The sequence below is a fragment of the Coregonus clupeaformis genome, chromosome 15 (genome assembly GCF_020615455.1).
Source record: "Coregonus clupeaformis isolate EN_2021a chromosome 15, ASM2061545v1, whole genome shotgun sequence".
NCBI classification, from domain to species: Eukaryota; Metazoa; Chordata; class Actinopteri; order Salmoniformes; family Salmonidae; genus Coregonus; species Coregonus clupeaformis.
In genome coordinates this window covers 13145454-13160871 of record NC_059206.1, presented here as the reverse complement: position 1 = coordinate 13160871, position 15418 = coordinate 13145454, and the positions used below count along the sequence as shown (strand labels likewise).

Genomic DNA, 15418 nt, shown 5'->3' with positions numbered 1-15418 from the left:
TGTGGGTTCGTTTCCCACGGGGGGCCCAGTATGAAAATGTATGCGCTCGCTAACTGTAAGTCGCTCTGGATAAGAGCGTCTGTTAAATGACTAAAATGTAAATGTATTTAAGCATTTGTTCATGGCTGTTCTACTATAGATACTTTTCATCACAGATCCAAGAATTGCTTGTACACGATTGAGAAAAACTGCAAGTCATGGGAGTGCAACAATACAGTACTGACGCCTACCCTTCTGCCCTCCATTGTTTCTCAGCAATCACTTAGTTCGAGTCAAAAGACAGGATTCTTCAGTAGCGGCATGTTTGTGTAGTGCTGTGACAGGACATGGGTATGGCAGGACAGAAGGATCTGAAGCATGAACATAGATATGATGATTTAGTAACCTATCATTCAATCCACAATGTTCGTCTAGTTTTCTTTCAATTTACAGAGCTATTGCATGCCTACGTCTGAAAATGGTGAGCTTCCTCTACCTGTGCGCTGGGGTAGGCCTGCATCTGTTTTTTTTGTTTTTTTGTTTTTTTTACAGTACCCCAAACTGTGAGTACTGCAATGCGGCTTTGATTGAATTGAGTTTTTTTAAATATTTTTTTTATCTGACTCACTGGTGTGTTTCTATGAGGTAGCCTAACTCACATCGTCAAGACAACTTGGTATGAGAAGTGCTTCAGAAAGGGTTTAATAGCGACTCAATGGAATTAAATTGGTTGGTTAACAAAGACATGCTTAGAATAGAACTTAAGTCCTGAACAACAGTAACAAATCAGGAGAAAAATGTAAATGATTAGGTCACCCCAAGCTGGAAGAGAACTTCTGAGTTCTTAGAAGATGGATTTTCTTTACCGGGTAAGTTGACTGAGAACACGTTCACATTTACAGCAACGACCTGGGGAATAGTTACAGGGGCGAGGACCTTTCGATAGGAATTCGAAAAGACACATCATTCAAAACATTGTATGAAGGCTGTATCTCTTTCATGCATAGCCTCAGGAGGTTTTACATAGGAAGTCTGCAAGTGTCCCTGCAAGGTGCTTAACTTGTAGCACATGGTTACGAGAACAAGGTCCCGTGTAGCTCAGTTGGTAGAGCATGGCGCTTGCAACGCCAGGGTTGTGGGTTCGTTTCCCACGGGGGGCCCAGTATGAAAAAAAAAAAAAAAAAATGTATGCACTCACTAACTGTAAGTCGCTCTGGATAAGAGCGTCTGCTAAATGACAAAAATGTAAACGTTAATACCTAGCTCTACGTGTTTACTGAGCAGCTGAAAATTAACAGCGCTATTCCTAGTTTCGCCATTGCAGTAGGTTTGTTATATACGCGGCTGTCTTAGGCCGACCTCTTTTAAGAATCGATATTTGCCAAGGTTTCAAAGAAATGATGTCATAGCGACATATCGCCAATAGTAAACTCCCAACCTAGGGGAGGACGTACTCCTTACATATCTAGCAACTAAAACCTTGCTGTTCTTACACCTTATCTGGGCGTCATGTTGTGGTATAATACGATATAATCTAATAAACCAATGCTGTACTAGACTCTGTGCCGTACCATACTATGCTCCTGTTGACTGTGAGCAGAAAATAAGAGATATTGCTTTATAGGCTGACGTTGTAGAACTGAAATCCAGAAGTGTTTCAGGGGCTCTAGATGGGACATAGTAATTGAACAAAGCTCGCTACGTACGCTTCACTTAAAGACTTGAAGGCTCTTTGAAAAATGAGTCTAAGTGATGGCTAACCTAGCAGATGGCAGCTTCATTGCTGCAGAAGTGAATAAAATAAAACAATGGTTCTACTTGGCAGTTGAACACAAGTGGTAGCTAGCATAATCGTCTGACATGTAAGGCATAGGGCAGTAACCAACTCAGTGAAATCTCAGTAAAAGGAGAACGGAGGAAATATTGGTTTCAGTAAAACACAGTTTCTTCGCCCCAGTTCCATCTTTTATAGGGTTTGAACCCTTAACACTGACTGAAACAATATAACTTTCTGTGAGTTTGGCCAACTTTGTTTGATTGGCGTGAGCTCGACTACTTCCCTCTCTACGTGCGAGCCAACCCTTTCAGTAAGCTTTGTCTATGGTTCTGACCAGTGGCGGCTCCTGAAAAAATTCTCAGGAGGGGCAATTTTTCTGATGATTTAGGTGACCTACACACATTTTAAAAAAGATATGTCCAGCAACAACATGAAGACAGGGGCAGCATATAAGTCAATACCAGAAGCATTTATTGACTGATCTGGGGAGATGGACTCCAGTTTCTGTGACAGATTATAAATAATCTCTGATGCCTTTGTTATATTAGCTTTTGGTTGAATGTACTGTCGTAGTAAATATATAATGTTATAGCTTGGTCTGACTAAAATCTTGTGCATGACCCATTTTGTGTTGGGCGTTTGTTTTCAATCAATGCTGTTCCTATCCTATAACAATGGACAAAAGAGTCCTATCTTGTCAGCCTTGTCAGCAGGTGGCCAAGGACAACACCCACGCCATAGGTCTCTCAGTTCTTCCAACTCACGAGTTCTTGCTCTGACACACACACACACACACACACACACACACACACACACACATCATCACTGATAACACACACACACACACACACATCATCACTGTTAAACACACACACACACACACAAAAAATCCCCTCTCTTTAGGCTGAACATTTGAAGACAGAGAACCCGACTCAGAGCCAATGCAACAGTGGAGGGACCTCGCCAACTCATCAGGACCAATCAGAAGATCAGAACTACTAGATTCAACCTACATCATTTATTGTATAAAATGTCTGCACACAATGTTTTCGGGGCTCTCTTCTCCCTAAGAGTTTGATGAACGAGTCCGTGCACGCGATTCCAGATATCTTTACCTCTGAATAAACTGCCTTTATTATACCATATCCACCCTGTCCAAAGTCTCTACTTGGTCTCAGTTCTCCAGTAAACTTGTGATTATCAACAGTACACAACGGTAACAAACAATTGGGGGAACTCACGGGCAGATAGTAAGGTCGCAATGACACAGAAAGCAGTTCAATGTCGGGGTACAGAGTCGCTCTCTTACCAGGATCGCGGTCCGCTCTGACCAGGGTGAAGCCGGCCGGCTCCACTTCTCTGTCCGGGACTCTGTCATCCAGCCAAGTCTCCCAGCTGTATTGGGATTCCGCTGCCAGCAGCGTTTTCATTATTTAGTCAGTTCGTAGCGGGTATGTACACGATCAACAAGATCAGTCCAAAACCAACCACTGGAAATCCATGGTTGGCAGAATGTTTGTAAACTAAGTCTACAAATTAAAAACATAAAATAACGCCACACTGCAGGTCGCAACAGAGACGCTGCTAGCCGCTATTGTCTTAGTTACGTTCATGGTTACGTCACGTATGACGAAAGCGCGTAAGTGCAAGCCCACAGACACCCATAGAGAATGTGTTGAAAGCTTTGAAATTTGAAAAAAATAGATTTTACATGACAGGCTATGAGAGACTTCTGGGCGATTTTCAACTTGACTGAAATCGCCCCAAAAACGGGCGGGGCCATTTGAAGCACGACTTTAGCCTGATTTGACATTTAGTGGCTGGCAGATCAGACGTGAACACTGATAACTACTGTTGCCGTGATATAATTGATTAGAAAAAAAATCCCTTCCTTTTCCCGTTTGGCAGTGCGTCGCCCATATCGCCCTATTGAACAGGCCGTCCCTGGTTCTGACCACAATAGAACTGGCTCCAGGCAGTAGTGCTCAATGACAAAAGCCACATGGTAAGGGCGTCGAAAACAATTACACAAGTGAAGGGGACACCGGTCAGAGTTCCTATTTAATGGTACATTAACGTCATTATGCTCTAAACAATGATCCCGACAAGGTATGTAGGTGAATACTGTTTGTAGGTGAATACTGTATCTAGGTGAATACTGTATGTAGGTGAATACTGTTTGTAGGTGAATACTGTATCTAGGTGAATACTGTATGTAGGTGAATACTGTTTGTAGGTGAATACTACAAATTCCCCTGTGCTTATCAATGATCACAGTCACGACAACACTGTGGTTTTCCAATTCCATTCATTGAAGTGGAATGACAGCGAGGGGAAGGCAAGTCTCAGTCATTCAGGAAAGCGTCAATGGTGAAAAAACCTGCATCATTGGCCACCATGTTGCCTAGCAACAGCAGGGAGCCGCTTGTGATCGTTTGACACTTCCTTCTCACCAGAGCCACCAACGCTCCAACAAGCCACTGTACACCATTAGATTTCCCTTTTGGATATGCAATTTAAAGGGATGGTCCACTCAAAATACAACCTAATGATTTTTCTTCTTCTCCTGAGTGATTCAGACACAGATAGGCTCTCTAATCATATATGTTTCTTTTTTATTTTACCAGGTAAGTTGACTGAGAACACATTCTCATTTACAGCAACAACCTGTGGAATAGTTACAGGGGAGAGGAAGGGGATGAATGAGCCAATTGGAAGCTGGGGATGATTAGGTGGCCATGATGGTATGAGGGCCAGATTGGGAATTTAGCCAGGACACCGGGGTTAACACCCCTACTCTTACGATAAGTGCCATGGGATCTTTAGTGACCACAGAGAGTCAGGACACATGTTTTAACATCCCATCCGAAAAACGACGACACCATACACAGGGCAATATTCCCAATCACTGCCCTGTTTTTTAGACCAGAGGAAAGAGTGCCCCCTACTGGCCCTCCAACAACACTTCCAGCAGCATCTGGTCTCCCATCCAGTGACCGACCAGGACCAACCCAGTTCAGCTTCAGTGGCAAGCCAGCAGTGGGATGCTGGGTAGTATGCTGCTGACAACAAATACACTGAACAAAAATAAAAACAGAACATGTAAAGTGTTGGTCCCATGTTTCATGAGCTGAAATAAAAGATCCTAGAAATGTTCCATACGCACAAAAAGGTTATTTCTCTAAACTTTTGTGCACATTTGTTTACATCCCTGTTAGTGAGCATTTCTCATTTGCCAAGATAATCCTTCCACCTGAAAGGTGTGGCATATCAAGAAGCTGATTAAACAGCATGATAATTACACAGCTGCACCTTGTGCTGGGGACAATAAAAGGCCACTCTAAAATGTGCAGTTTTGTCACACAACACGATGCCACAGATGTCTCAAGTTTTGAGGGAGCGTGCAATTGGCATGCTGACTGCAGGAATGTCCACCAGAGCTGTTGCCAGAGAATTGAATGTTAATTTCTCTACCATATGCCGCCTCCAACGTCATTTTAGAGAATTTGGCAGTACGTCCAACTGGCCTCACAACCGCAGACCAACTTCAGACCACATGTAACCACGCCAGCCCAGGACCTCCACATCCAGCTTCTTCACCTGCAGGATTGTCTAAGACTAGCCACCCGGACAGCTGATGAAACTGTGGGTTTGCACAACCAAATAATTTCTGCACAAACTGTCAGACACCGTCTCAGGGAAGCTCACTCGTCGTCCTCACCAGGGTCATGATCTGACTGCAGTTCGGCGTCGTAACCAACATCAGTGGGCAAATGCTCACCTTCGATGTCCACTGGCATGCTGGAGAAGTGTGCTCTTCACAGATGAATCGCAGTTTCAACTGTACTGGGCAGATGGACGACAGTGTGTATGGCGTCGTGTGGGCGAGCGGTTTGCTGATGTCAACGTTGTGACCAGAGTGCCCCATGGTGGCGGTGGGGTTACGGTATGGGCAGGTGTAAGCTATGGAAAACAAACACAATTGCATTTGATTGATACCGAGAAGAGATCCTGAGGCCCATTGCCGTGCCATTCATCCGCCGCAGTCACCTCATGTTTCTGCATGATAATGCACGGCCCCATGTCGCAAGGATCTGTACACAATGACCCAGTTCTTCTATGGCCTGCATACTCACCAGACATGTCACCCATTGAGCATGTTTGGGATGCTCTGATTTGACGTGTAAGACAGCGTGTTGCAGTTTCCGTCAATATCCAGCAACTTCGCACAGCCATTGAAGAGGAGAGGGACAACATTCCACAGGCAACCCTTACAAAAAAAGATTGCAGTTTTGAAACTGCTGTAAAAGTGCAGTAACTGCAGTCGCCTGTGGTATTTTGGACGCAGTAATTGCAGAATAACTGCAGTGTGCTGCAGCTACACTGCAAAATTACCGCAGTTTAAAAAAACGGTGTTATTTTGGATGCAGTGTTTGCAAAAGGGAGAGTTTCACTGGGGACATGTCCCCCCCCACATTCTGAAATTGGAATTTTATCCCCCCCCCCCACACAGGTTTATCATTGGAATGTGATACAAAACGAGGCGACGGTGTGCTTTAGGATCATGCGGACGCCTCCGAGCGGTCAGGTATGCCCCCCCACTTCTAAAACCAAAGTTGCGCCCCTGATCTGCAGCACACTGCAGTTATACTGACTCACTGCAATCTTTTTTCTTAAAGGCACAATCAACAGCCTGATCAACTCTATGCAAAGGAGATGTGAGATGTGTTGTGCTGCATGAGGCAAACAGTAGCAGGGCATAAAATTAACACCCGCCACCTGTGGGTAGATTTAGGTATTGGCGGGTAAGAATGTATATTTCACCAGCCACGTTGGCGGGTAGTCAATTTGCAGGGCTCTACAGTGAGAGCATTACATTAGCGAATAAAAATAGTCAAAAGTCAAGTATGAGCACGTGCGAGTTAGGGTTAGAAAAATGCTGCAGTAGCTGTTTTCAAAGTATTTCTGCAGATTTGTTTCATAGCTGCTAATAGGAATCCTATATCCCACCTCTCGCAGGAACACTGCCTGGCAGAAGAGCTGTGCGCAATGAGTGAAGCGGTGATAGATTCATTTTTGGAGGCGCTGCGCACAGGCATAAACGCTGGTCTAATTTACTTTAAAGTGAGACTTTGTCCTCGTGTTTCTTGGCTATTTACATTGTTTTGTTCACAAGCTCGGTTGTTTTTCCACATTAGTTTGAGTCTGCTGCTTCAACTGATAGCAAAGATCCCAACTTTACACACACACACACACGTGACAGGACTCGAGTGGCCCCGTTACCACGGTAACCTCCCGCCCTTAAAGGAGCAGGAGAAAATGTTGTCTTGATATTTTGAAATGAAATTGAGCAATATACCACATTACTTATTACTAATACATTTCTTGTTTTAGAAACATTACAAAGCATGGTCATCCGTTTGTGTTTTTTTAATGTAATTATGGCAAAAACATATTTTGGCTGTAAAAAAATTTGAGTGGTTGATAGATTTTTTAAATCTACCTGCCACAGTGGCTGGTGGACCAAAACCTTAATTTTAGGCTATGAATGGTGGTCACACCAGATACTGACAGGTTTTCTGGTCCACACCCCAACTTTTTAAAGGTATCTGTGACCAACAGATGCATATCTGTATTCCCAGTCATGTGAAAGCCATAGATTAGGGCCTAATGAATTTATTTCAATTGACTGACTTCCTTATATGAACTGTAACTCTGTAAAATCTTAGAAATTGTTGCGTTTATATTTTTGTTCCGTGTAGCATAATAAATAGATCATCAATGTTGCATTTTCACATTAACCATCTTTCCAAACAATGATCAGCCATCTTGTTTCTGCAATTCTGAGCAATGTCACTTGCCTCAAGTGAGTTTCATGAAACATTTATATTATCTAACTAACCTTAGGCTCAGAGCTCATAATCTTCTCAACAGAGGGGGAATTCACAGGGATTATGCCCACTCACAGTCACCACATGGTAGGCTCCATGGAGGGATTATGATGGAATCTGGAGTACACAATGTCCTTTTTCACATTCAAGTCAGTACACATGACCACAACACCACACTGAATACTGACATTTACATCGTACTTCAAGTGTGCGTCCCAAATGACACCCTATTCCCTTTATAGTGCACTACTTTTAACTAGGGCTCTATGGCTCCTGGTCTAAAGTAGTGCACTACATTTGACAAGAGCACTATGGCTCCTGGTCTAAAATAGTGCACTACATTTAACTAGGGCTCTATGGCTCCTGGTCTAAAGTAGTGCACTACTTCTGACAAGGGCACTATGGCTCCTGGTCTAAAGTAGTGCACTATATAGGGAATAGGGTGCCATTTGGGACGCCGGCTAATTCCTCTTTAAAGCTGTGATGTACCCACTAGTCATATGTATTAAAATGTATACTGGTAACCATCATGGTTAATAGATTACAGTTCAATCAACTGTATGTTGTCTCTGGCATTTTCCTAAAAAGTGGTAACTACTATTATGCGTAACAGCAGTTTCTGGTGGGAATGGATGCGGTCCAATTGGCACCCTATTCACTACCAAGTGCACTAGGGCTCTGGCTCTATTCAAATGATTCCACAAAGACAGGGTCACATAACATGGAAGAAAAAAAAATATTTATTTAAACCGAAGACATTTGGTAATCTACAAGCCAACACTGGATGTCAATTCATGAGGGATGGAAGTGTACAAAAAAAAAAACATCAGATATGTAAAACAACTAAAAACAAACATTATTGAGCGGAGTGAATTCCCTGATGTTGAAATTCATTTGTGGTGAGCAATGGCTGAGAGTAGATTCATGCTGACGTACCCTGGTCAATACCACTTTGGCCGATACTCTCATTCTATTGCAAACTTCATATCGTTCACACCCTTTCTTTCTCTTGTGCTTTTCAGTTGTCACAAAACATTGTATGACATTCTCATTTAGACTTAGTATTTGGGGGAACCCCCCCCCCCCAAGTCCAGTACATTTCTAATAATGGTGAATAAATATTACCACAATTATTTATCATACGGTGAAACAATCTTTTGGGAAAATTCCAATCAATCTGAAAGAAACTATAGTACAAAAACGTAACAAAAGACAAACAATAAATTAGAATACCTCAGGTTGTGGCACACAAGGAATACGGTATATACAAACATAAAGCACTTGAGGGAAGGACTAGGACCAACAACAATCAGTGTGATACTTTAACCAGATAGGTTCGAGGCCAGTGACTCTTCTTACTCATCAATACTGGTAATAGTTTTAGTCCCAATAAGTGAAGCAAACCCCTATTTCATTATTCAACCATGACAGAGGCATCAAGATGTATCAATTGAAAACAAATTATTAATTTGATATAAATTAAGGGACATTTTGAAGACTAGATATTATTTTCAACTGATACCAAGGACAGGAAAGAAAACAATATTTTCTACAGCTTGTTAAAATTCTTAAAATATCCTACCCTAACCCATAAACTACACCCTATCCTACCCTAACCCATACCTAATCCATAAACTACACCCTATCCTACCCTAACCCATACCTAATCCATAAACTACACCCTATCCTACCCTAACCCATACCTAATCCATAAACTACACCCTATCCTACCCTAACCCATACCTAATCCATAAACTACACCCTATCCTACCCTAATCCATAAACTACACCCCCTATCCTACCCTAACCCATACCTAATCCATAAACTACACCCTATCCTACCCTAACCCATACCTAATCCATAAACTACACCCTATCCTACCCTAACCCATACCTAATCCATAAACTACACCCTATCCTACCCTAACCCATACCTAATCCATAAACTACACCCTATCCTACCCTAACCCATACCTAATCCATAGAGACTACCCCCTACCCTACCCTAACCCATAGAGACTACCCCTATCCTACGCTAACCCATAGAGACTACCCCTATCCTACGCTAACCCATAGAGACTACATCCTATCCTACCCATAGAGACTACCCCCTATCCTACCCTAACCAATAGACCACCCCCTATCCTACCCTAACCCATAGAGACTACCCCTATCCTACGCTAACCCATAGAGACTACATCCTATCCTACCCATAGAGACTACCCCCTATCCTACCCTAACCCATAGACTACACCCTATCCTACCCTAAACCATACAGACTACACCCTATCCTACCCTAACCCATAGACTAAATATCCTACCCTAACCAATATAGACTACACCAGTGCAATATCGTACACACACGTTACGTTTAAAGTAATGGAAAATATGCCTTTGAACCTGAGAAAAATGTCTTGGAGCTAAACAGTAGGATGTCACCCTGTGTGTCGATGGCAATCATACTGCAGTTTGTTTTGCACAAAGATTGGAGTTGTCCAGGCATCTTCAATGACCAAGTTATTTCATAGACAAAAGATAACGTTTACTTTGTTAAGTTATTCTTTACTCTTAGAATGTGCATGAGTTCATGAACTCGGCCACATGGTCAAGCTTTTACAGACAACTTCGAGTTTGGGTTCGCCTCGCTGCCAAATCGCAACATTGAATGCTTTATAGATTGTGTTACCCACACCAGTACTTAGTCCTTAACCACCAGTACCTAGTCCTTAACCACCAGTAGCTAGTCCTTAACCACCAGTAGCTAGTCCTTAACCACCAGTACCTAGTCCTTAACCACCAGTACCTAGTCCTTAACCACCAGTACCTAGTCCTTAACCACCAGTACCCAGTCCTTAACCACCAGTACCTAGTCCTTAACCACCAGTACCTAGTCCTTAACCACCAGTACCTAGTCCTTAACCACCAGTACCCAGTCCTTAACCACCAGTACCTAGTCCTTAACCACCAGTAGCTAGTCCTTAACCACCAGTACCCAGTCCTTAACCACCAGTAGCTAGTCCTTAACCACCAGTAGCTAGTCCTTAACCACCAGTAGCTAGTCCTTAACCACCAGTACCCAGTCCTTAACCACCAGTACCCAGTCCTTAACCACCAGTACCCAGTCCTTAACCACCAGTAGCTAGTCCTTAACCACCAGTACCCAGTCCTTAACCACCAGTACCTAGTCCTTAACCACCAGTACCTAGTCCTTAACCACCAGTACCTAGTCCTTAACCACCAGTAGCTAGTCGCCTTAACCACCAGTAGCTAGTCCTTAACCACCAGTACCCAGTCCTTAACCACCAGTAGCTAGTCCTTAACCACCAGTACCTAGTCCTTAACCACCAGTACCCAGTCCTTAACCACCAGTACCTAGTCCTTAACCACCAGTACCTAGTCCTTAACCACCAGTACCCAGTCCTTAACCACCAGTACCCAGTCCTTAACCACCAGTACCCAGTCCTTAACCACCAGTAGCTAGTCCTTAACCACCAGTACCTAGTCCTTAACCACCAGTACCCAGTCCTTAACCACCAGTACCTAGTCGCCTAACCACCAGTACCTAGTCCTTAACCACCAGTACCCAGTCCTTAACCACCAGTACCCAGTCCTTAACCACCAGTACCCAGTCCTTAACCACCAGTAGCTAGTCGCCTTAACCCACCAGTACCTAGTCCTTAACCACCAGTACCTAGTCCTTAACCACCAGTACCCAGTCCCTTAACCACCAGTACCTAGTCCTTAACCACCAGTAGCTAGTCCTTAACCACCAGTACCCAGTCCTTAACCACCAGTAGCTAGTCCCTAACCACCAGTACCTAGTCCCTAACCACCAGTACCCAGTCCTTAACCACCAGTACCCAGTCCCTAACCACCAGTAGCTAGTCCTTAACCACCAGTACCCAGTCCTTAACCACCAGTACCTAGTCCTTAACCACCAGTAGCTAGTCCTTAACCACCAGTACCCAGTCCTTAACCACCAGTACCCAGTCCTTAACCACCAGTACCCAGTCCTTAACCACCAGTACCCAGTCCTTAACCACCAGTACCCAGTCCTTAACCACCAGTACCCAGTCCTTAACCACCAGTACCCAGTCCTTAACCACCAGTACCTAGTCCTTAACCACCAGTACCCAGTCCTTAACCACCAGTACCCAGTCCTTAACCACCAGTAGCTAGTCCTTAACCACCAGTACCCAGTCCTTAACCACCAGTACCCAGTCCTTAACCACCAGTACCCAGTCCTTAACCACCAGTACCCAGTCCTTAACCACCAGTAGCTAGTCCTTAACCACCAGTAGCTAGTCCTTAACCACCAGTACCTAGTCCTTAACCACCAGTACCCAGTCCTTAACCACCAGTACCTAGTCCTTAACCACCAGTAGCTAGTCCTTAACCACCAGTAGCTAGTCCTTAACCACCAGTAGCTAGTCCTTAACCACCAGTAGCTAGTCCTTAACCACCAGTACCCAGTCCTTAACCACCAGTAGCTAGTCCCTAACCACCAGTAGCTAGTCCTTAACCACCAGTAGCCAGTCCTTAACCACCAGTACCCAGTCCTTAACCACCAGTAGCTAGTCCTAACCACCAGTACCCAGTCCTTAACCACCAGTACCTAGTCCTTAACCACCAGTACCCAGTCGTTAACCACCAGTACCCAGTCCTTAACCACCAGTAGCTAGTCGCCAACCACCAGTAGCTAGTCCTTAACCACCAGTACCTAGTCCCTAACCACCAGTAGCTAGTCCTTAACCACCAGTAGCTAGTCCTTAACCACCAGTAGCTAGTCCTTAACCACCAGTAGCTAGTCCTTAACCACCAGTACCTAGTCCTTAACCACCAGTAGCTAGTCCTTAACCCCAAGTACCTAGTCCTTAACCACCAGTAGCTAGTCCTTAACCCCCAGTACCTAGTCCTTAACCACCAGTAGCTAGTCCTTAACCACCAGTAGCTAGTCCTTAACCACCAGTAGCTAGTCCTTAACCACCAGTAGCTAGTCCTTAACCACCAGTACCTAGTCCTTAACCACCAGTACCTAGTCCTTAACCACCAGTAGCTAGTCCTTAACCACCAGTAGCTAGCGCTGTACCACCAGTAGCTAGTCCTTAACCACCAGTAGCTAGCGCTGTACCACCAGTAACTAGTCTTTTACCACCAGTAGCTAGTCCTTAACCACCAGTAGCTAGCGCTGTACCACCAGTAGCTAGTCCTTAACCACCAGTAGCTAGCGCTGTACCACCAGTAGCTAGTCCTTAACCACCAGTAGCTAGTCCTTAACCACCAGTAGCTAGCGCTGTACCACCAGTAGCTAGTCCTTAACCACCAGTAGCTAGTCCTTAACCACCAGTAGCTAGCGCTGTACCACCAGTAGCTAGTCCTTAACCACCAGTAGCTAGTCCTTAACCACCAGTACCTAGTCCTTAACCACCAGTAGCTAGCGCTGTACCACCAGTAGCTAGCGCTGTACCACCAGTAGCTAGCGCTGTACCACCAGTAGCTAGCGCTGTACCACCAGTAGCTAGCGCTGTACCACCAGTAGCTAGCGCTGTACCACCAGTAGCTAGCGCTGTACCACATAGCTAAAGGTCTTTACATTTTACTGCACAGCATATACTCATATAGCATATAATCAGACTTATTCAAATCAAGTTTACCAAAACACTTACAGCAGAATGTCGAGTGAAATGCCATTTCAACATCAGTTACTGTTCTATTGAACAAGTATCAACCAAATAAAGACAAGGAATGAGAACTGGAACGATGTAAACAACAGCGAAGTAACAATCACATTTCCTATTGGAGTGGAATTCACTTGAGCCAGTCCAAAGAAATAAACGTTACTTCTTGTCAGCAGAAAAAGTATCATCATTCCATACACGCTACAGACATTTTGGCACCAAAGGGCCGTAGCAAGCCACTTTTCACAAACGTGGTCAGCCACCATTCTGACCGCCAAATCAGACAAGTATATATATATATCTAAAAAAAAATATGTTAATAATAAAAAATAAAAAAAATAATACATTTTGTACTTGTAGGTTCCAGACCTTTAAACACTGAATTGACAACCCCCACCGCACCCCAAAAAATGCTCACAGCAACAAATAATCACGGAAGAGAAGAAGCGTTTTACACTTTGACCTTGCAGAGATGAGGAGCATGCTTTTTTGCGTCCGGCTTAAGTTGGGAGGGTGAGGTACACTAAAACTGAAGCGCTGCTGTCCTTTGACTGTCGTCCTCCGTGGGAGACGGGCGGATGGACAGACAGACAGGCAGAGGCGGAGCAGCCTCATTCCAATGGAGTGACAAAAAGTGTCCATGTGTTTGTGGCGCGAGGAGAGTTGAGGGGTGGGGCGGAGAAGAGGGGGTTGATAGAGGGCTCAGTGGGAGCAGGGGAGGACAGACTGAGCGGAAGGAGGCGAACATTATCCCCTAGTCCAATATGGGGGAGGGAGGATGAGGGAAGCGTTCACTGAAAAACATCCACATGAAGGAACCTAGAGGGAAGACAAAACAGGCAAGGTTAAACAACTGTCTGAAACCAAACAGTCTTCAGATAAGTTAAATGACTGTCTTTCGAGACATATTCCTAAAAATACAACACATCTCTCATACATGGCATATTACCAGAGTACACTACAAACATCTACGTTCATTTAGGCCAAATATTACAATTTTCTTCTAAATAAGACATGTTATTCATTGATCCCCTTCAGGTATTCAAAGCAGAGTCAATGTTCCAGTGTGAGCTCCTTACCGTGAAGCAGCCCCTCCATGTTATCCTGCTTTTGTGTCCACCAGTTGCAGCTGCACATTCAAAGGCATGTCCTCTCCACCGTATCCACCCTTTGACTGCATTTGGTTCTGAATGGAGTTCACCTGTGGAGGAAATAAACAGTATATGTTAAAGACAAGATGATGGACAACTGCTAACCCTATGGAAGCAATACCCACATTCACCTATTAACCTGCTAACCCTATGGAAGCAATACCCACATTCACCTATTAACCTGCTAACCCTATGGAAGCAATACCCACATTAATCTATTAACCCTAACATTTACATTACATTCAGTCATTACATTTTACATTTTAGTCATTTAGCAGACGCTCTTATCCACAGCGACTTACAGTTAGTGAGTGCAGATTATTATTTATTTTTTCTTTCTGGCCCCCTGTGGGAATAGAACCCACAACCCTGCCGTTGCAAGCGCCATGCTCTACCAACTGTGCGACCCACAGGAGCAAACAGGGTCAAGCGCCACGTCAAAGGGCACAAGAACAGATCCCCCACCCAGTCGAATCGGGGACCCGAACCAGCGACCTCTCAGCCACCGGCCCAAGCTCCCAATCGGCAGTTTGTGTGTATGTGTGGCACTATTTACATGTGTGTATGTGTCCGTGTGCGTACAAGCGCTTGTGTGGCATCAGCCTCAGGCAAAAAAAGGCATTGGATGTAACAACGTTCCTTTTTAGTGTCAGTTAAATGTATTTTTTGTTTTGTTTTGTTTATTTTTACTTAATTTTTTTTACTTTTATCTTTGACCATCATTCTACCCCCCGCCCAGCAACTCCACTCCCACATCCCAACCCTCAGTTTCCCTCAACCCATCCCACCTATCTCTGCTGGCAACCCTCAGCCCATCCCACCTATCTCTGCTGGCAACCCTCAGCCCATCCCACCTATCTCTGCTGGCAACCCTCAGCCCATCCCACCTATCTCTCCATCCCAACCCTCAGCCCATCCCACCTATCTCTGCTGGCAACCCTC

General features: G+C 44.4%; 1 protein-coding gene and 1 long non-coding RNA gene across 2 annotated transcripts in view; both read right to left on the bottom strand.

Moving 5' to 3' along the window:
- Window positions 1-8364: 8364 nt before the first annotated feature.
- Window positions 8365-11187, bottom strand: LOC123492638. The gene is made up of 2 exons (XR_006661818.1): window positions 10936-11187; window positions 8365-10870 (listed from the first exon to the last, which is right to left on the bottom strand). It is a non-coding gene; the product is annotated as an uncharacterized LOC123492638 (long non-coding RNA).
- A 1605-nt stretch (window positions 11188-12792) lies between these two features.
- Window positions 12793-15418, bottom strand: part of cdc42se2 (CDC42 small effector 2) — a 96747-nt gene continuing 94121 nt past the window's right edge. Inside the window, exons 4-5 of the mRNA XM_041897344.2 lie at window positions 14405-14526; window positions 12793-14144 (exon numbers count right to left, since the gene is read on the bottom strand). Coding sequence (XP_041753278.1) covers window positions 14425-14526 — 102 coding nt within the window. The 3' untranslated portion in view covers window positions 12793-14144; window positions 14405-14424. The remainder of the gene's footprint in view (window positions 14145-14404; window positions 14527-15418) is intronic.